Source organism: Erpetoichthys calabaricus, chromosome 1, assembly GCF_900747795.2.
Source record: "Erpetoichthys calabaricus chromosome 1, fErpCal1.3, whole genome shotgun sequence".
Lineage (NCBI taxonomy): Eukaryota > Metazoa > Chordata > Cladistia > Polypteriformes > Polypteridae > Erpetoichthys > Erpetoichthys calabaricus.
The window spans coordinates 73,058,905-73,082,013 of NC_041394.2; the positions used below are offsets into that span (position 1 = coordinate 73,058,905).

Sequence of the window (23,109 nt, forward strand, 5' to 3'; positions counted from 1 at the left end):
TTGGAATCACATTTTAATTAATGATGTACCTCCAGATTGTTGCCATACTGGTGATACTTAGAACTGGCAGGAGAACAAAGTAAAGTGTAATGAGAAGAATTTGAGCAGAATTATCTTTCCAGGGCTAAACTTTGGATTTTAACAATATTGATTATCCCAGATAATGTCCAGTTTTGTGTTTTTGTCTTGGCTCAGGTGTTGGTAAATTTTGCTTTTTTGGTATCTTGACCTTGGCTGTTTATTTGGAAATAGATTTGCCTGCCCCTTTTGGTATAGTCTGTTTTTGGACTTTTACTCTCCTTTTAACTCGGTGAACAACAGCTCTTTTGAGGGTGATTCTCAATAAATGGGCAGTGATGAATGTGGACCAGTAATATATAGTAAAACACTATATAAGTAAAACTAAGTCAAACTGGTTATTGACTTTCACAGCATCAAAGAACCTGTAAACCAGGTTACTATAGAGGGAGTGGATTTGGAGGTGGTGCCCTGCTACAAGTACTTGGGGTCCAAATCAGTGGCAGGCTGGACTGGTCTCATAACACAGAGGAACTACATAAGAAAGTGTAAAGAAGACTGTATTCCTTTAATGTAAGTAGTGACATCCTTCACATATTCTACAACTCTGTGATGACCAGTGCAATTTTCTAACACTGTGGTGTGCTACACTAGAAACATCACTTCAAGAGAGGCTCACTGTATGAACAAGCTAATTAAAAGGGCTGGCTCTGTTATGGAATGTACTCTGCAAGCCCTGGACATAGTAGCAAAAGACAGAATGAAAACAAAACTGAGTGCTATTATGAACAATGGTGCACTTCCTTTCTGACACACTAACAAAATACTTTCAGCTGATGAATTTACAGCAGAAGGGCATATACCAATGGAAATACACATCCATAATGCCTCACTTTGAATACCAGGTCAGGAGTTTTTTCCCCTTTTTTCTTTCTTTTCTAATTTTCTTATTATGGTGTGTGTACATACCATATTGCGCGTAAACATATATATATATATATATATATATATATATATATATATATATATGTGTGTGTGTATTTTTAATGAGCTCTTGTAAAAAGCCACATTTCCACCTGGGGACAAATTACTGTAAGTTTTATCTATCTATGAAATTAAGAGATATGTTTTGTTTAAGTATTTTTCTTATAATCCACTTAATGGCAGGATGTTTGTGAGTAAGGGGTTCAATAACAATAACAAATAACATTGGCGATAAAGGGCAGCCCTGTCTATTTCTGCATTCCAAAATAAAACAGTGAAATTTTATATTATTTACGAACAGAGACTTCTGCATTGGAATAATATGTTTTAAAGTGTGCACATAAAATGGGTTCAAAGCCAAATTTGAATAGTGCAGTAAATAAATATAACCATTTAACTCTACCAGAAGAGTTTTGTTTTAGCAGTATTATCTTATTATTATTTTATCTTCTGTATCTTCTTTAAACATTGCTCCCATTAAAAGAAGTAATTTAGCAGATAGCACTTTTAAGATTTCACTGGATTTTCCTGCAGCTTTTCCACTCTGCAGGGAACTGAAAACATCAGGATTTTGAAGAAGCAGTTCTCCTAGTTCATTTTTGCACAATGCTTCAAGCTATGGGATTTCTATTTTAATGAAAAAATCTTTGGCATGATCCTCACTGTCATTACGTCTTGTGTGGCAGGAGGCTGGGGGCCAGACCCAGCCGGGACGTCTGGAAGAACCAGGAGGCAGTCTATATGTTCCCCGGGCCACGAGGGGGCAGCCGCCCTGAATGATGAGGGGACCATGGGGACGGAGCAAAGAGGCTCAAACCCATTGGGGCTTGTGGCCACCGCCAGGGGGTGCCCCGAGCGTTGTGGATCCCGGGAAACCTGCACTTCCGCCACACCTGGGCAGGTGGAGGAAGAACCTTCCAGGGATGCCCAGAGTGCTTCCGGGTGCTAGTGCAGCACATCCTCCACACCAGGAAGTGCTGCCGGAAGGTCATCAGCAAGCACCTGGGGCACTTCCGGGTGAATATAAAAGGGGCTGCCTTCCTACAGTCGAGGAGCTAGAGTCGGGAGCTGGAGGTGGACGAAGCTCCAGTGATGAGAGGAAGAAAGGCGGCCCATGGACGTTAAAAGGCCCGAGGAAAGGTGTTGTGGTGCAGGAGCACTGTGTGTGTGCAGGACTTGTGTTTGGGGACACTTGTTTAATAAAGAGCGTGTGTTTTATGAACTGTCGGGGTCCGTTTGGTTGTGTCCGGGCTGAACATCTCACACTTGCTATGTATAAAATCTTATATTATTAAATGTGTTACTTATTTGTATGTGTTAAGGAACTTTAGCTCCAGCAAAATAATTAATTTCTGCAACTACTTTCTAAAATTTCTTCTTATATACTTAAGAAACTAAGAGAGAATGCTTCAGATTCCCTGTACTCTGACATGTAACAAGATACAGTATGCCCAAAACACACAAACTCTCTCAAAAGCATTATGCCAATACATTAATATAATATCAATAGTTGCTAATTATCACAGATACTCCTAAAAAATTAAATATCTTGAATAATATTTAACAAGTAATGCTAAAACTAAGTTTGTGGTGTTAGCTAGAAATAAACCAAAGTACTCTCAATTACTAATATAAACATTAAACTTGATCCTGTATTTAAAACAGACAAAAAATCTGAAACTTTTTCACTTTGCTCTGTTTTCTGAGTCTGTTAACTTGTACTGAACAATTTTACATTTACTTTCTAAGACAGTGAATCTGTTGTCTGTTCCAGTCACAGTCTGTTCTATTTGTTTAACACGGGATGTTAGAATGCATTACTATTTGTTAAGGAGGGTATTGCTTTACTGCTTTTATTCATTTTATTCTTGACTTCTTTCCATTTTTTGAGTGGAACATTTACCCAAGCAATTCATTTCTTCCTTTGTCTCCTTCATATTCACTCCCAAATTAAGTATAAAATCCTTCAACTCCATCTATTAACAAGTACTCTATATTTTAGAGAGCCTTGCTTCTGACCTTGCTTTTGACTGAGCTAGCAAAGCATTTGCCATGTATAGACCACTGGCCAGGTCTCTTCTGCCTTTGCAGCCCAGACACAGTACAGAATACAGTATGTCTTATCTATGCATACATGAACTTGTGGGATGGCATATTATATCATTTTCTTTGGTGCCTGTTTACAAAAAAAATAGTTTACAAACTTAATATTATTGAGACACACTAAGTTTGTTTGTTGTAGGAAACTGTACCAGGTGTGAAAATTATAGAATATATTTGAAGCTCTACTGTCAGAATAGAGATTATTTCAGGTCACCGTAGGTCTAGATAAATGTTTATAATACTGTAACATTTGAATTAAATGTACCACTTCAGTTCTCCATTTCTACTTTCAGTTCAAAAATTCAAAAATAATATCCATAATATGAAATAAAACAGGTTAAAATGTAAGCAAATGCAACCTGTGTTAAAATATAATTTAAGTGGCAGCTCAATATAAAGTTGCCAATATTATCCAATTATCACAATTATTGAAATAATATTCAAAAAAGTGACTGTCAGATACCCCAACTGAGGTTGCACAAAATGTTAACACAACACTCTCAAAACCATGATAGTAAACTATAAATATTTCAATTACTAAACAAAATTAAGCTTCTAGCTTTCCATATTAACACAGTTTAAAATAATATAATAATAAAATCGATACAGTTAGAACAACCTTGTGGTGCTTTTGGTTGTCTGTGAGCTATACTGTACTAGGAACATAATGAGTGATCTCTTACCATAGCAAATTCCTCCCTGTCCATGATATCCTGGTGGACATGGAATGCATTCATAAGAACCAGGTCTGTTCTCACATCGTTCATTTGGGCAGATGTTAGGGTTCAGGCACTCATCAATATCTAGAGAAATATGAACATCAGTAATGCTGAATGCTAAACATGAATTTGTGGGAACCTATAATTATCCCTGCATCATCAAGCAGAAAGCAGGCAGCATCAATGCCAGGCCACTTTAGAACTGCTAATTAAAATTTTAGTATTGGGAGGAAATCGAGTACTAAGAGGAAATCTGTGTAGACAATTCCACAAAGACATTAACCACGACAGAAATTTAACAAAGGTTACGGAAGCTGTGAGGGAGCAATATTTTACACTACACCACAAGGTCATCCTACCCTTCTTATATACTATAGAGTGAGAATGTGTGATGTTGGGGAATGTGTGTGTTATATTTGTAAAGTAATAAAGTAAAGCTAGAGGTAGTTGAAGCTAATCAATGACCGGAGAGAAAGGACCACTACCGGTTGTGAATAGGTCTGGTGACAAGTACAAAATAATAGACAGAATTTGGCTTTCAATTTGTCAGCATATTAATTTTGACAGATTGTTGGAAATACTAAAAGGGCATTATGAGAGAACTAAGCAAGAGGCACAAAACTGATCCGATTCTTGGAAGATGTTGCATTACACCACATCCACAGTGTTTGAAATAGTATATTGTTTGCACTCTTACTATTTGCTCTGTAAAGTTCCTTGGGATGAGTCTTGCTAGGAATAGTGCCTTATTAACAGATTGTATTTGAGAAAATGTTGATAGAGAGTGTGTACTGGTGGAACAGTCAGCATAACCGATGCAGCAATGGAAAATAGGAACTTTATACTTGAATATATTAGGCAGGTGGCTTTTTCCATAAAGATTCACAAGATTAATATTAAGGATCTTTACACATGTATTATTTTGTATTTATAGAACAGGTAAGTTTAATGACTTGCTCTGGTTTGCTAAAAATTTCTGAATTTTTTTGTACTTTTAATGTCTCGTTAATTTCATTTTGCAATTTAAACACTGAAATGTGTATTACCAAAATTTATCGTGTTCAGGGACATGGACCTTATTATGAACCATCAAGAAGAAGTTACATTCAAAAACAAAATAAATAAAAAATATCTGATGCTACCATTTATTGTGCTCATCAGAATTACTTATGAATGTTTTGAAATCATTATTGTATTTTTTTCTGGTGCCTCTTGACTTATGGGTATGAGAAAGGCCACGTTTTGATTTCTAGTTATGTAAGACGTTGTGCTTTTGGGGTCCCCCCCCTTAACCCCCCCCCCCCCCCCCCCCCCCGTATTTGGCCATGTAGATCTGAAAACCCCTAATTTTTAGGCCATTCCTGTACCATATTTTGTGCAGGGAATAGCACATAAATGGTAAGCAGTAAACCAATGGGTGTCTTCAGTAAAAATGATTAGACAGACTTGAAGTTGGGCATGCTACATCAACTGACCCCAGAGGTTCACCCCCTAATTGGACATGAGGAGTCAGAGTTGCATCTTTTCACAAAACATCAAAAATGGGAATCAATAAAAAAGGCATGTTAATTGTTTAGTTTAGGTTTGTGACCATCAATATATTAATTATGATATTTAAATAGTTACTGGTGGTCCTAGCCTACTAAGAGCCACTCCCAGAAGGTTAATACTGACAAGTTTCAAACATAAGTGTGTTGGGTATTGTTTTAGACTATTTCAAGGTCAATGACTATGAACATGAATTTAATTTTGATTTTTGATCGTTTACTAGGGATCTAGCCCTCATATCAGTGGTTTAAAAAGGACAAATTTATATTACAATTGAGTATGTATTGACCTTAAACATTTACATTGAAGCATGAATTTTTAATATTTTAAATATTTGATACACTATTTTTGTTTGTTGTATACTTTTTAATATTTCAAATATTTGATGCACTATTTTTGTTTGTTATGTACTTCATGAAGTATTCGGTGCATTTCTTATGAACATCCAAAATTAGGTCAACTTACCCTAATTTAGACTTTTTTTTTATTATTTTATTTATTAATTTTATTGTAATCATTCCATACAAATAGATCAATTTATCACAAAAAAAAATTAAAGACAAATCAAACCCCACCCCTGAGAAGGAGAGCTTAGCCAAAGGAGAATTGCTTAGGGCTTTTTAATAAGGCAACAATAAACAAAAGAAAGGAAGAAATATATACAGTAATCCCTCGCTATATCGCGCTTCGCCTTTCGCGGCTTCACTCCATCGCGGATTTTATATGTAAGCATATTTAAATATATATCGTGGATTTTTTGCTGGTTCGCAGATTTCTGCGGACAATACGTCTTTTAATTTCTGGTACATACTTCCTCAGTTGGTTTGCCCAGTTGATTTCATACAAGGGACGCTATTGGCAGATGGCTGAGAAGCTACCCAGCTTACTTTTCTCTGTCTCTCTTGCACTGACTTTCTCTGATCCTGACGTAGGGGGTGTGAGCAGGGGGGCTGTTCGCACACCTAGACGATACGGACGCTCGTCTAAAAATGCTGAAAGATTATCTTCACGTTGCTATCTTTTGTGCAGCTGCTTCCTGAAACACAAGCTGCACGGTGCTTTGCATACTTAAAAGCTCGAAGGGCACGTATTGATTTTTGATTGAAAAACAAACCCTGTCTCTCTCTCTCTCTTTGTCTGCTCCTGATGGAGGGGGTGTGAGCTGCCGCCTTCAACAGCTTTGTACCGGCGGTGCTTCGCATACTTAAAAGCAGCCCTATTGATTTGTTTGCTTTTCTCTCTATCTCTGTGACAGCCTGTGCTCCTGACACGCACTCCTTTGAAGAGGAAGATATGTTTGCATTCTTTTAATTGTGAGACGGAACTGTCATCTCTGTCTTGTCATGGAGCACAGTTTAAACTTTTGAAAAAGAGACAAATGTTTGTTTGCAGTGTTTGAATAATGTTCCTGTCTCTCTACAACCTCCTGTGTTTCTGCGCAAATCTGTGACCCAAGCATGACAATATAAAAATAACTATATAAACATATGGTTTCTACTTCGCGGATTTTCTTATTTCGCGGGTGGCTCTGGAACGCAACCCCCGCGATGGAGGAGGGATTACTGTATAGGTAAATAAAAAAAGGAGAAGGGAATTAAATGCGGTAATAGTTATTTCTCTTATTCTAAAATAATATTGATTAGATCCTGCCAGGTTTACAAAAATTCTGTAGAGATCCTCTAACTGAGAATTTAATTTTTTCCAATTTCAAATAATATAAAACATCGGTTTCCCACTGACTTATCAGAGGAGAGTTAGGATTCTTCCAGTTTAACAAAATAAGTCTACGTGACAGAAGTGTAGTGAATGCAATCACCGTTTGCTTGTCCTTCTCCACTTCAAGTCCGTCTGGAAGAACACCGAACACAGCTGATGAGCTCGATATATAATTTTTAGTTGAATAATTCTATGCTTTGCGCATATGGAGCTCGAGTGAATTCTCTGCTTTGCTACCTTCCACTCCTTTTCTGATATATTGATTAAGAGATTTTCTTCCCAATATCCTCTTGGGTCTTTGAAAGGTAGAGACTCTAATAAGATTTTATATAATGCGGAAATGGTGTTTAATTCCTCGAAATTGAGCAGTATTTTTTCCAGCATGGTGGAGGGTGCGAGGTGGGGGAAATCGGGCAATTTCTGTTTAACAAAATTTCTAAATTGAAGATAGTGAAAGAAATGTGTAGCTGGGAGGTTGAATTTGGAACGTAATTGTTCAAAAGATGCAAATATGTTGTCTATATAAAGATCTCTGAGCATTTTAATCCCAAAACTTTTCCAGATATTAAAAACTGGATATGTTTGCGAGAGTTGAAAGAGGTGATTCTCTTGCAGAGGTGCCATGGATAAAAGATTTTCCATCTTAAAATGCTTTCTAAGTTGGTTCCATATTCTAAGTGAGTAAAGGACTATTGGGTTATTAGTATATTTGCGATAACTTGCATTTATTGGAGCGCAGAGCAGGGAGTATAAAGAAGTACTACAGGATTTTACTTCTATTGCGAACCAAGCCTGTGTATGTTCATTTTTTTGTGTCCAGGTTTTTATGGCTTGTATGTTTGCTGCCCAGTAATAAAACTGAAAATTAGGTAAAGCCATGCCTCCTTCTGCCTGAGGTCTTTGTAGGGTCGCTCTTCGGATACGTGGGTGTTTTGAGTTCCAAATGAATGAGGTTAATTCAGACTTTTTTACAATTTAAAAAAGCTATAGTAGGATATCTAACCATCCACCTATTCATTGTATGAGTTCACTTATTTCATAAACAGAATGGTTAAAAGTCAGGCCCTTGGCTAAGTGTAAGGCAACAACCAAGCTCAAATGGGTCACATAGCTCCGGACATTCACTCCTAACTGACTCATATTAAGCCATACATTCGTAGTCTAACAGTGAGCCAGATTACCCACAGAAAGCCCATGTAGACAATGAAATGAAGTGCATACATCACAGAGACAGTGACCATGCTAGCATTCAAACCCAGGAAGGCAGAGGGCTTACCTCTGTCCCAGTCATATGGCCCAACTGTCAACATACTGTACTTTTTTTGTAATTAGATTAAGAGATTTGCTTAGGGTCACACAGTCAATGGAGATGAATGAACCATTATCAATTTGTTCTATAATCCAATGAATCAAACTCTAGTACAGACTATCAATATATCATGTCTCATTACATAAATAGTGCATGCCATTTTGAAGTTTATGTGAAAAGCATTATCTCTTTTATTTACAACACATTTTTTAAAATGAATAAATTTTGGCATGTTAAATTAAGAATGGACCAAAAATGCTTTGTTAAAGCACAGCTTAGTTAGTGAGAAAATCCAAACTCAGTTAAATCCAGTGGACTTGCCTTCACAAACATTTTGTCGGTGGGACTTGCTCTTGTAGCCAGAGTAGCACTCACACTTGTAGTAGCCAGGAAGATTAACACAATGGCCACCCTCACCACACATTTTATGCTTGTCACATTCATTAATGTCTGCAAAACAGAAAAAATAAGTTATGTGTAGCCTAATTAATGGTCTATTATTCTAAACTGCACTGATATTTATGTTTTATTGACATGAGGCACATCTGGTACTATATGAGCAACACAAACCATTAAATCATGTTTATAATAATGTGGTGCAATTTAACATCTGGGACCTTAAGGAACCTCGTGGGACAGCAGCAATCAATCAGATGTAGCTCATGAAAACATTGGGAGAATATGCTAGCTTCATAGATGTAAAAATTATTGTGTACCTTCTGTTACAGGCTACCACTTACAACAACTGAGAACCAAAGAGTCTTAGTGTGCCAAGTAACTAATCAGCAAATATGATGTGCATTTTTATTTTCAGTTTGCTTTCATGATAATCACATTGTGGCAAAAAAAAAAACTGAATAAAAGCCACCACTAAAATACCCTGCATAACCTGCCAAAATCATATGATGAATGTAGCAGCTGGCATAAGACATTACTAAAAAGAAAATATATTTAGGAAAGGAAGGGAAGGGAAATGTTAACATAATGCAACATGGAACAGTTGATGAGAAAACAAACACGCCTAGCAGCAAAAACCTAACCTCTGTTTCCACTTACCAACACATGTGGGAGCTCCATTAATTGTCTGGAGTTGATACCCACTGTTGCAGTGGCATGTATAGGAGCCACCTGTGTTCATGCAAAGACCCCTGCCACTGCCACAAGGATCTGCATCACATTCATTTATATCTGAAAACAAATAAAAGTGACACAATTAGCCTTTATATTTACAATCTGCTCAACTTCTAATTTGTTGAAATGGAAAACATAAAATCCAATAAACCACTTAGCCAAAAATAGATAAGATTACAATCAAATCAGATGTGAAATCTGGAGGAAGGAAAAATGTGGCAACAACGTGAAATTCGTTTCTGAGGAAAATGCTGTTACAGTGAAGCAGAGAAGGCTGTAGGTGGGAATGAATGAAGCAGGAACAGATGAATCAAAGTTTTGCTAAGATTAAATTAAAGCTGACACAAGTTCCTTTAAATAAAATTAACAGTAGGCTATTCATTCCTAAAACTTCCCGTAAAAGCATCTGAAATTTGAAATAAAATAGCTCCAGTGAGTTTATCCTACAGTATGGTAAGCAATCCAGCATAATTTGATACATGTTTAAAAAGGTGATTTAACATTACACAATAGACATTATGGTTTGCAGGGGCAGCAGTTTTGCAAACATTGCGCCAGACTATGGAGGCAAAGCAGGAACTAATTCTTCTTCTGATTTACAGGTCAGTCCACATCCCCATCATCCCCTCTGTTCATGATCTCTGGGTATGGAACTGAAAGAACAAGCAGCTGAATGAGGTTCCTGCACAGGGTTGCAGGGTTCACTGTCGGTGATACAGTGGGGGCCTCAGCAATACAGGTTGACGTCTAAGTAGAACAACAACTTGGAAATGAAAAAAGATGTCCTACTCATGGACATGGGTCTCCATTCCTAGAATTTTGCAAATATACTTTCTCAGCAAGTGGAAGTTCAAAATTTTTTACAGGATGTCTGTGGACAGATTTAACTTGCAGCGTTTTAGTTTAGGTATGTGTCTATATGTGTAGGTTCATGCTTGGAAGCCCTTAGTGTACTCTTCTGGGTGGTCACAGACTACAACAGTTGAAGTGGTTGACTAGTTAATAATTATTTCCCTCAAAAGACTCCTTTTATTCACCAATCCTGTAATATTTTTACAGCAAATACTTGAGTACAAAACTACCTGTATATCTCAAGGCTTTATTTGAAATATTACTGTAGTTAACATTGACAAGACAACTGAAAACTTGCATTGTAATTTCTGTGGACGCAATATATGCAGGTGAAATACACATTCAGATGATGGCTTTGATTTGAAGAGAGATCATCAAAGCAATGTGCAGCTGCTTGTTCACATACTAATGTTTCACTATCCAGACAAGTAAGGAGCTACAAGATAAATTTAATTTAAAAACTGGTGTTTAGCTACAGTCTATATCAGGACCATTTTAAGAGAGACTTGTAAAGATAATCAGATGGACTCCACCCTCGTTTCACACAACTGTGTCGTATCTCTCAATGATTTTAAATGAACACATATTTATTATTTTTTATTCAGATTCTGCTATCTTTTCTTACCCACACAGTATTTCCTTTGACTGTGGGGATGGTAGCCTGTGTTACAATGGCAGTAGTATCCCCCCTGTCCATTGATACATTCACCATGGCCACAGATATTTCTGTTTAGTCGGCATTCATCTGTATCTGAAAAAGAAAAATCAATATTCTGGTAAGAACATGTGGAACTGATAAATTCATTTTTATGTTATAGAGTTTGAATAAAACCAATTATAGATAGGGCGCAATTTCAAATGATATCTTTTTATTTATTCCTTTTATATCATTTTTCACTATATAATGTATTTCTTTACAATTTTTGTCCTATGTTCTATCAGTTCTATAGACATGCAAGAACACTACATGTTCATCATGTCAATTTTTTTTCAGTGGAGCACAAAACAAAATCCTTAACTGGTGTTCTTGCATCCCCAGATGCAACATTCTCTTGTGGGTTAGGTCTTGGTTGGTTGATTCTTGCTGATTAGGTCAACTGGTATGGGTGGGTGTGTGTGTAAGTAGGTCCTGGGATGGACTGTTGCCACTTTTTAGGGCTGCTTCCTATCTTTGGTCCTTAATTAAGACAAGAACATTACTATTTTTTTTATTTAATTAAGTACACTTTTCTTGTGTTGAAAATATTTTTACTTGGGGCTCTGAAATTTCTAGAATATTAAAATAAGCGTTTCTTGATATGACTTGTTTTTCACTACGTTTATTTCACTTTCTAAAATTTTCTCAGGCGCCATTTTGTTTTTTTGTAGGTGTCACCACTTTGTGGCAGCATTAAGTAAACTACTGCTGGAAGACATGGCCATGTGGGTTGCACATGATGACGACATCAACAGCACAACCATATAAAGGTTACCATCTTGAAAAACACTTTATCCCTGACCAGATACAAAAGACTTCTCATGCACTCATGTGAGATTTAGCTGAAGAAATTTAGAATTTCAACTTCTGCTCTTTTATTTTAGTTACTGAGTGCAATAAATTGTATTGTTATATAGTATATTTAGACTTTCTGGTTCTGACCTCAAAAGTCCACTTTTTTGACTGCTCTTTTTGTCTCTTTCATCTCCCATCTCTCTGTCTTTCATTTTTTCCTAAAACATCTCCATCTTCTCTAATTTGCAGAACATCTAATAAGTAGTTAATTATCATATGTGTTAAAATCTGTTGTAGTTCAACTTCAAGTTTATTGTCAAGTGATGTCTGAGTGAAAGGCTAGGACTATGTCTAGGCCTTTAAAATTACCTCTTAATCTTCTTGTGGTGGCATTTTAAGCCATTTGAACTCATCTGATGTGACCAAAAAATTAACTATTTTGGAAGATTGGATTTTTTTCTTCTGAGATGATTTTTTAAAGTATTTTTGATAATGATTATATCAGCTATGAAAAACACCTAAACACCTAAATTTTTATCAATATTCTATTTCACCTTTGAATTTTTCCTGAATTTGTTTTTATCTAACAATCAGAAACATATGGACCTACGGTCCTAAAATAAAATGCTACAAAAGGTTAGATATAAACAATAGTAAATTCTCTGTCTGTTGTTTACAAATGTAAGAACTTGATTATGAATTCTTAAAAAAATATATTCACACATGTATATTTTGTATCAGTAGATGGGCTTGTAGGGACCATGCTTTAATTACAATAAACCTTTCTATCTACCAGTAAAGTGTCTACCAGATTGCCACTACCTTACATTTTCTGGATTTCCAGAGCATAGGTGAAATGCTTTTGATTTTGAATAAGATCAAGGTTCTAGCCCAGTGTATCTCAACCTATAGGGTGTGCTAAGATAACTACAAGGGGGTTGCAAATAAAAATAGAAATGGAAGTAGAAGTTTTATATTGAAACAAAATCGTTTACTGCAACTATTTATGGTAGAAAAACCACACAGAAACATAAAATGTATTCTAAACAGTAAATATTTCAATTTAAACAAATATATATTCCATTTGAACTAATTACACAATGCATACATCAATTTATTTAAACAAACAGCATACATATGTTATATATAAAATTATAAACCTAAAATTTAATGGCTTCCTTGACCTTGTCTTGCGAAACAACGCTTTTCATAGGATGGTGATATGTTCAAATTTATCACATGTAAATCTTTTTCTATGTTTAGCTGTGATCTATATTTTGTTTTTAAAGCAGCCACTGCAGAAAACCCTATTTTGCAAAGGTGTGTTGTTGAAAAAGGCAAAAGTACCTGAAAGGCTCATGACTTCAGTGAAGAATTCATTGTCAGCATCAGCCCAAAATTAAAACAGTGATTTTAATGCAAACTGTCTTTTAGTTTTGCCGCTTGAAGTCTATAAATTGTTCCTCTTCTTCAATGGAGAGACCTTCTGGGGTATGTTGAAATCGGTCTCTAACAAACTCGTATTTTGCTACTTTGTTGTCATTCATTAAAAAATACTTTCTGAAATTCTTCGACAACATTGTTAAATGATTTTCAATAGCTGCAAATAAAACTTTCATATGTATTTTTTTTGACTTGTATTTTTTTCCTGAAGCTCCAGGTTTAATATATTTAGCTTTACAAAAATGTCTACCAAGTAACTCGATTTCATTACAAATAAGTGGTCTTGAAGTTTCTCTGCTTTTTTGCGTTTTTCTCCTTCAAGAAGATCGCTATTTCGTCTCTCAGTTCGTAAACACGTTGTAAAAATTTGCCCCGTGATAACCATGTAGTGTCACAGTAAAAAAATAGCGCAGAATGTTCCGCTCCCATATCTTTGCAAAGTTCAGAAAATAATCTTGATTTTAAAGGTCTCATTTTTATCTACTTCACCACAGTTATAACTGTTGTTAATACAAGGTTAAGACCAGGACTCATTTCCTTTGCATCAAGAACTTCTCTATTAATTATGCAATGCGTCCAAATAAATTGTGGAGATTTTTCTTTCACAAGGTTTTGTAAACTTTTGAATCTTCCAGACATTGTTCGAGCACCATCAGTGCAAAGTCCAACACAGTTTTTCCATTTTATGTTTGCCTTGCATATATAATTATAGCACAGTTCAGGTGCTGTGACTCTTTTTTCTATTGGTTTACTAAACAATAGCTCTTCAGCTACTAATGATCCATCACAAAATTGAACATTAGCAATTAGATGACAATCCTTGTTGCTATATGTTGCCTCATCAAGCTGAATTGAGAACAATTTGTCAGAAAGCTTCGACAAAAGTGTTTGCTGTATATCTTTAGATATATCATAAATTCGCCAAGCAACGGTATCATTTGATAGAGGTATGCACTGAAGTTGTTTGGCATAACTTTCACCAAACATTGTTTCCACAACATCAATTTTAGCTGGTAAAATTAGGTCTTCTCCAATGGTGTGAGGTTTTTTGCACCTAGCTGTTTTATATGGAACTTTGTGAGAAGCTACTAAAGCTTTTTCATTTACAGACAGAACATTTTTAAAAATAGATTTTTGTTTTTCAAGAGATTTAAGTTTGGTAGCAAAAAACTCATGAGGTTTGTTAACATATTCTTTGTACAGTGGAACCTCGGTTCACGACCATAATTCATTCCAAAACTCTGGTCGTAAACCGATTTGGTCATGAACCGAAGCAATTTCCCCCATAGGATTGTATGTAAATACAATTAATCCGTTCCAGACCATATTGTACCATACCATACTGTATGTGAATATATATTTTTGTAAAGTTATTAAGCACAAACATAGTTAATTAAACCATAGAATGCACAGCGTAATAGTAAACTAAATGTGAAAACATTGAATAACAGAGAAAACTAACACTGCAATAGTTGGCTCTATAGCGCTACCAACCGCTGGTTAAAAACACTTTTTTAAAATGAGATTTAAGCACAGGGAAAAAACTGAACATTTGAAAAAATCCGTAATTTAATAAACCACCAAGAAAAGTAACATTGCAACAATGCACGCTACGAACCGATCGCTGTAAACAGAAGTGAAAACAAAATCAAACCCAGTGCATTCTTTAACTGCCTTCCTACCTTATGCGCTCAGCTCTCTCTCTCGCACTGCCTGTGTGTGTGCGTCTCTCTCGCGCTGCCTGTGAATGCGTCTCTCTCTCTCTCACACTGCCTGTGTGTGTGCGTCTCTCTCTCTCACGCTGTCTGTGTGTGTGTGTGTCTCTCTCTCGTGTGTCTGTCGCGCTCTCTCACTCTCTCTCTCTCTTGCTCGCTGTATAGGAAATGCACAGGGAGAGACTGAACATGTACAAACCGAAAGGGAAACTGGCTTGTTCATATACCGAGTGTGTGGTTGTGAACCGAAGTTAAAGTTTGGCAAACTTTTTGGTTGTAAACCAATTTGTACGTGTACCGAGACGTTCGTGAACCGAGGTTCCACTGTAAAGTGTTTCCAAATGTCTTTTAAGTTTATTCGGTTTCATGCTATCAGCTGCTAAAATTTTTAAACAAATAACACAGAGATGTCTTTCTTCATCATTTACATCACTTGTAATCCGAAATCCAATTATTCTCTTGCATACTTTCTGCATTTTATTTTCAGAGTGATGTTCTGTTGAACTTGATGGCATTGACACTCCACAATCATCAGATGTCCACTTATGTCCAGTTAAAAAAATATTCCATATTGCTACACTTGAAGGGTTTGTTTGTATTCTGTTCCACAGGAATTGCAAATACAAATATGTCAACTGTTGGCTCTGTGGTATTAGTGTAAATGACTGAAAAATCATTCCACACATAGAGGATGTAATGATGTACTGTAGAATACCAGAAGTGTGGAAATTGTAAGAAAATAACGGAAGGTAAACGCTGATCTCTAAAAGGGTAATCTTTAAAACTGTTGCACCCTTGGTAAGTGGAGCGAGATACGCAATTGATTATATGTTGTTTATTTTATTCATTTATTCTGTTTCTTTGTAAAATGTAAAAAAATGTATGTTTATATTTTTTGTTTATAGTTTCCATGGTGCTCTTGACAGTATAACGTTAATAAAGAATGAAGAGTTGGAGACTCTTTCTGATTCAATTAAATCAAGGGCTGCTACAATTAGTGGTGTCTCTTGTCATTTCAAGACTCATTTAGACATGTGTATAGATAGGTCTGTCCGTTGTATGCAAACATCATAATTCAAGTTACAACTCATGCCTGTCTGTTACTGTTATACGTAACTTCTGTAATTGATTTATTCATGTAAAAATATATTAATAGTATATAATATGAACATCCATGACTTTATAATGAAAGTTAGTTTGTATTCTAAGACATTTTAAAAGACAGATTAATTTTGTTGGAGAAACTTTGAAATACAGAAAATGTTACTTGATTGCATCTAAAAAAGAAAATTAAGCTATTTTGAAATTGAAATTGAAGAATATGGAAAATACATTTCTGGATATTTCCATTTGTTTGAAAATATAGCACCTTGAGTTCCTTCTCCTTTAGGAGCTGAAAAGGGCCTTGAACTCCAGCTGTCATGTCAAAAATCTTAAAATACATTTAATTATTTACAGATTATTACCAGTTTTTTTTCTTGGTTACTATAAGCTTGCATGAATTTAGTAGGAAAACTGGCTTTAGCACAGAATGTTTGAAAAATCTGCATATTTTCAAAAGTATGTAAAATATCTCACAGTCAGAGCCACACATTTCTAACTTTAAGTATATAATGGAGTAATTTGGTAATTTTAGGTTGTAAGCTTACCTGAGCCTTTTGTTGGTGGTATCTCCTGAGGACTTTTTGTATGATGTTCTGGAGGCAACCTAATCACTACAGGAGTGGTGGGCCTTGGAATCAGTTCTAAAATCCAACAGAGGAATTTGGTTACTTTATGATAGTGTCCAATCTCTTATGCTTAGGCTATTACTCTACTCAGAATTGCTCATACTAATTAGAAAATAAATTGTTCTTTTTTAAGGACAATGATTTTTCCTTTGACTGCCAATTGGTGTAGTTGAGCCTGTGATTGGAGAACAGAGATAATCTTTATGTTTTTTTTTTTTTTTTTACTTAGTAGGAGAACTGATAAAATGGCAGATTTAGCATTCTGGAAATAATATACACTACTGTATGTCATGGACCATTTACTATGGTAGTAGAGGTTCCATATTTTTACTCTATTCTACCTGGGTAACGAGGGCCCACGGTTGTGGTAGTTGAATGTTTAGTAGGCTTCTCTTCTTCTGACGTGTCTTCCCCTTCAGGATACTAATAAAAAATATAAGGGAGTGATTTTTTTTCAGATTTTACAAACTCACAAATTCCTGAATTATCTATTGTTCCATAAGCAGAGAAAATCATCCTATGCTTTTTATGGTCTAGTAACAAAATAAATGGCAGTCGGGGTATGAAAACAATTAGTTACATAACTGAGGTTAGCTGCTTTCCTTGGAAAGGAAAGGAAACTGGAAAAAAGTGTGAACAGCTTACCTGCTTAGGTGGAACTGTAAAACAAAGACAAAAAGTCAAATGTTAAGTATACATATTTGTAAGCTGCAAATATTAAACCACTAATCAATGACAAAACACAATAAGTAACAGATCAAATAAGTAAAAATTTTGCAAATACATATAAACAGAGAATATATGTGCAACGTGTATGGTACATGATTAACTATTGTATATAAAGTCATCTTTTAGTGGCATTTGTGAATAATTTTTATTGAATAATAGTTTTGTTCGTTAAAATTAGTGAAACATAGTAATATAGTATTGAAATGTACATTTATAGTAAGCATTCACTGGTTAGTAAGCATTCACTCTAATAAAACCTATGGAAAAGCAGGCTATTTAAAGTCCATTTACTTTAGTAAATGTGACGTGAAGTGAATTTAACTTTGAAACATTTATGTCTACTGTGGTCAGTTTTATTTCTCAATTGTAAATCTAATTTGAAAAGTGTTAAACTGTGGAAAGTTAACAAGTAAGTCATTATTGTTTTGGTTTCCACAAGGTGGCAGTGGTGCTGTAACTGCAAAATAGTCATACTTTTATATACATCCACATATACATGTTATGGGGTATACTGTCTATTCTGTATATACACACACATACTATATACATACTACCCTGTAAACTATATCAGTGATACATTTTATAAAATATCTGAAAACTACTGTAATTGTACTGTACTGTAATTAATAATATACAAATGTTTATGCATGTATTTCAGTTCAATTTCTGGAGTAAATATATTTATTGCCATAAGAATATAGCTACTATGACCCAACAACTGGCTTTTCTTAATATTCACTTAACTATTAACATTACATAACACCGTAACTTCTACGCAATACAGTTCAGAATCGTGAGGAGGCAGAGCCTATCCCAGGAGCACAGGCAAGTAAAGACCAGAAACTCTCTGGACCGGCCAGCAGTCCTTCTGAGGGTCCACTCGTGTACACTGACACTCACACTTTGACAGTTTTGGAGTTGCCAGTTACCTAACCTGCAACAAGTGCTGGAAAACTCAAGCAGACCTGTGAAGAACATACAAACTCAACAGGGACAGTGACTGAAAATGGAATTCAAACCTGGGATTGTGAACCCAGGAGGCATCAATGATATTCACTGTGTTTTCATTCTGCCATTGAGGTCATTTTTACAAGATAATAAATATATTTAAACAGAAGCATCTTTACATTACAAAGCATTTTCAAAAAGTGTTCAGTAACAAAGTCCAATGTTAATTATAAACACTTCATTAGGTATTAGCCATATGTGGTTGCTTGTCTAAGGGAATGTGTGCAGTTTTCTTCATAAACCCTTGCCAGAGTGTTAACTTACATGGATGGGGCATATGAGGTCTTTCATTGGTTAGGATTTCAATGTTTTTATGAAACAGATACCCTTTTCCTGCTGGGCAGATCTCTTTGAAGGCATCTAAGATGAAAAATAAAAAACAGTTCACTCATATTTCAAGTTCATTTATTTACTTGTAAAGTAATTACCTGTAGAATGCAAAGCAACTTACTATATGTAATATTTCATTAACTTAAATCTTGTGTGTAGGCTTACAATACTAATTGCAGTGCTAATAATAATGCTAGCTATGCATTTGTCATTGTCACGTTCTTTGAGCAGATTAAATCAAATTGCAGAGAACAATTTATGAAATATCATTAACTTTGACATTTGAATGTAGTTTTTAGTTAGAATACCATATTGCAGCAAACTTACCTGTACCTTCTGATGGGCACCGGTCACAATTATGTCCCCAGGCTTTGCCAACACTGCAGCAGCAGATCTTCTTGGTCAGTTCACCAGAAAGGGCATGGTCACATTCTCCTTCTGGACTTACAACACGATAGCAGGGACCCTTCTCTTCTGGAGGTTCTGCTGTAAAGTTAAAAATAAAATGGCAAGTTTTACTATTGATCAGGCCACAAGCACAATTATGTCATTACAGTATGTATCTACATTGGCTATTCAAAGGGTGTTAGATATGGGGTTCTGAATTCCAAGATTATTCTATTCTTCTTCTTCTTCTTCATAGTTACGAGAGTCATTGTGGTATTTTCTATGGCGTGTGTTAGACAGCTGTAGAAAAGAAATGCAGGAGAAGCTGAACACACCAGCATCTTATCAGTCTTCCCTGCAGCTGCTCTTGCGACTGCCACATCTGGGCACTTGCCTTCAAGTTGTAAATGAGCAGGAAAGCATGGATGATCCCGAAGTGGAATATGAGGAATGCAGTGCTTCTTCATCTTAATCTTCTCCTTCTTCATCACTCTTTCACTCATGGTTACAATCCCCAACTAGCCTACAATAATGATGCTGCCAACACAACCCTGCCTCTTTTCATTCTCAATTTTTTCAGTGACATTATTGGCATTTGTTTCTTGTCTTTACAGTGTAGCTATTGGTGTTGTTATTATTTATTTAAAGAAACACTGCGCATAAAGTCAATGAGTATCTTATGTTTGCATTGCATGCCAATGTAAGTTTATTATGCTTTATACAGTAGCTACAAAAGTGCTCAGTGTGAGCCAGTTTGATATTATTTTAGTAAAAATGGGGTTAATTTTGTGAGACAAGAATGCATAACATTTTTCCTACTGAAATTAATGATGATAAATTTTTGAATTATGAGAGTTTGCTTTACGAGGATTTTTCAGGAATGCATTATGCTTGTAAAGGGGGAGAAGACTATAGAGTATATTGTGTGAATATTCTGTAAAAGAAAAAATAGTGGCAATGCTGTATATATTCTGAATAAACAATGACATTTTGATTATGCAATCAACTGTGTTCTAATGTGTATTGTAAAGCTGTTTTTCAAGGCATTGATGCAACACTGAGCTATGTGTTATAAATGTTAGACAACTAGAGAAAAGTATAGCTGGGACTGCTCTGTGCAGTGTAATCACAGCTTTGTTCCATTCAGCTTGATACTGAATTAGATATTAATTAGTTGTTTTTTCTCATTATATACAGTAAACTATTATGTTTTTTAAATTTCTTTATTTACCTTCTAGTTTTTGCTATTGTCTATGCATATTAAGTGTATAACATGCAGCTCAAAAGACATACTAACTTTTACTTTAAATAAAAATTAAAAAAGAAGAAAAAAATAGTCTTGTATTCCCCAATACTGCACTGAAGCCTAAAAAACAGATGCTGGTAATACAAGGCTGATTTTTTTATTATATCTTTGCAGGACAAGGCCTGGACTGACAAGCTCTGGAGCTGAAAGCTTCTTGTAATACAAGTAGACGTTTCTGATTAAGTAGACTTGACGGTGATGTAGACAGTGTAAGACAAGAACGGTGTTGGTTTAAATGTGCATTTGAATTAGATGAAGCACCTTTTATTTTCAATAACAAATCATCTTTATTTACGAGAAGGGATGAGAAAGTTTTAAGCCTAAATCTGAAAGAGATGCCTGAGGGTTTGGATTTTGTAAGTGACCATGATGAACTCCTTTGTACCAAAATTTGTGAATTACAAATTTTTAGCATTTTATGAATTATGGTGTATATATCTTATTTCAGAGCCAATTCAAACTAGATGATGAAAGTATCACATTAACATAGAATTTTGAAGGCTACAGTAAAATACACCCTGAGAAATTGATTTAACCTACTCAGCATGTATTTGGAATAGTCCCATTCATATAACTACAGTAAAGACTGAGCTGGGCAGCTGCATTCTGTCAAGGTTGAGCATCTTTCAGAACTGAATCTAGGGGTGTTATGCCTTTGGCAATAATGATAGAAGAAAATATTGCCACCATGGAGTAAATTATATTGGAGAACAGCATAATGATATTGCATGAGATAAGCAGACACTAAAATGATCAGTTATGGGTCACCTGGATTCATTCCTTGTGGACAATTAAGCAAGATTAAGCTGAAAATTGGAAATATTGAACAATAATCATAATAAAAGAAGATGGTGTGATTTTAAGAACAACTATTTGTTGTCACACTTCAAAACAAATGTAAACTTTTGTTATCAAAATTTCTAGTACAGATCAAAAACCAAAATAGACAAATGGGCCCTAACAAACTTCTTCTTGAAACCAAATGCAAAACACACAGTGCTTTATCCTAAAACTATGATAACAAACACATCCTACCTATCATTTCAGAGTCACCATCCATCTCTGCAAGGTCTTGAAAACAGTTTGAAACATCAAATCTGAACCTGATGTCCCATGGAGAGTAGTGATCCGCTTGGCCCATCTTAAATAAGGCGACCAAATGATGTCACATGTAGCAACACTACTGTTCATGTGATAGCAACACTGTACTTTCTCTAAACAATATTGTTACCACCACATCAGTAAAGCACCAAATGGCAATATCCACAAGGCAAAATTCTGGCACAAAATGGAGCCCAATGACATAATTGATATAACAATAAATATTCAGCATATGAAATTAAAAGGAAGAATAATGTGTAAAAAATAAATGTAGATGTGTCAAAACTCCAAATTATGATCAAAGCATTATCATTCTGTAACAGAAAAGAAAAGTCCAAGCCAGTGCTTAATAGATTATGTGAATATTTGTTAAGGATGTTGATGGTGTCCATGTTGATTACTCCAGTGGTCCACATAATTGGTCAAACTTATGCTGATTTGTTTTTCCTTTTGAAGCAGTGAGGGAAAGTTGGCAAGGAAAGCTGTTGACCATCACCTTTCTGTTTCACAACAATTCCCACACACACTCTGTGAAGCTTTTTATTAGAGGAGATGCCATACCATCCCTATTCTCCACACCTAGCCCTACTTGACTGCCCCCTGTTACACAGTCTCATAGTATGTCTGCATGAGGTGTGCTTTGCCAATAATGGAGATGGCTATAAGAGGGTTCATAGGGTTAATAAGGTAGTCCCAGACTCTCAGGACCCTCTGTATCTGGCACCTTGGATATATTCTATGGCATTTGTAGAGTAACATCATTAAACAATTTTATTTAGCAATTTAAAACATTAAATTCTGCCGACCTGAAAGTCCTCTTTTGGAATTTACCAGATGTGCATTCTTTGATTTGTGGTGAGCGCCAACAATCCTGTTTAAACTGCTGGCTAATGTGTTTTGTGAAACTCTTTAAGCTGATGGTAAAACTCTATAGTTCTGAAGAAATCATGCAGTATTGCTATAAGAAATACATGATTCAGCTCATAGCATAAACTTTTATTTTATCAAGGGATAAAACATAATCCAAGAAAATTATCAGAATCAAACAAATCCTAGAATTACATTTTTTGACAGTGCTGGGAATCTGCACACATAGACATGCCATAAAGTTGAACTAGTGACAGTAACTTGGCCCATTGTGTAGGCTTTGTTATGGGACAGCTATGTCTTTCAGGGGTGGTTGTAGCCCTGTGTTTAATTATGTCTGAATGCATTTCAACTTCCAAAATTCTACACCGGTTAAAGGGGGCATAAAAAATAGATACAGTAGAAAAATAGATGTTTTAAAAAGTAAGCTTCAGCACTCACCTATACACCGTGTGTGCTCCAAAATATAGCCTTGTTTGCAAGCACAGCGAAAGCTTCCTTGGGTGTTCAGGCATTCTCCATTCTGACATACTCCCTGCATTGTGCACTCATTGATGTCTGTTTGGAAAATCAAATTTAGCAATATTAAAAATGCCCCAGAAAATCAGTGTAATATATTAT

The 23,109-nt window shown here is 35.5% G+C and overlaps 1 protein-coding gene across 1 annotated transcript in view; it reads right to left on the reverse strand.

The window, feature by feature from the left end:
• ltbp3 (latent transforming growth factor beta binding protein 3) overlaps positions 1-23,109 on the reverse strand; it is a 236,888-nt gene that overhangs the window by 47,618 nt on the left and 166,161 nt on the right. Inside the window, exons 6-15 of the mRNA XM_028802072.2 lie at positions 22,930-23,046; positions 19,155-19,313; positions 18,762-18,857; positions 17,406-17,419; positions 17,102-17,183; positions 16,680-16,775; positions 11,006-11,131; positions 9,454-9,585; positions 8,719-8,847; positions 3,789-3,908 (exon numbers count right to left, since the gene is read on the reverse strand). Of these exons, the coding sequence (XP_028657905.1) occupies positions 3,789-3,908; positions 8,719-8,847; positions 9,454-9,585; positions 11,006-11,131; positions 16,680-16,775; positions 17,102-17,183; positions 17,406-17,419; positions 18,762-18,857; positions 19,155-19,313; positions 22,930-23,046 (1,071 nt within the window). The remainder of the gene's footprint in view (positions 1-3,788; positions 3,909-8,718; positions 8,848-9,453; positions 9,586-11,005; positions 11,132-16,679; positions 16,776-17,101; positions 17,184-17,405; positions 17,420-18,761; positions 18,858-19,154; positions 19,314-22,929; positions 23,047-23,109) is intronic.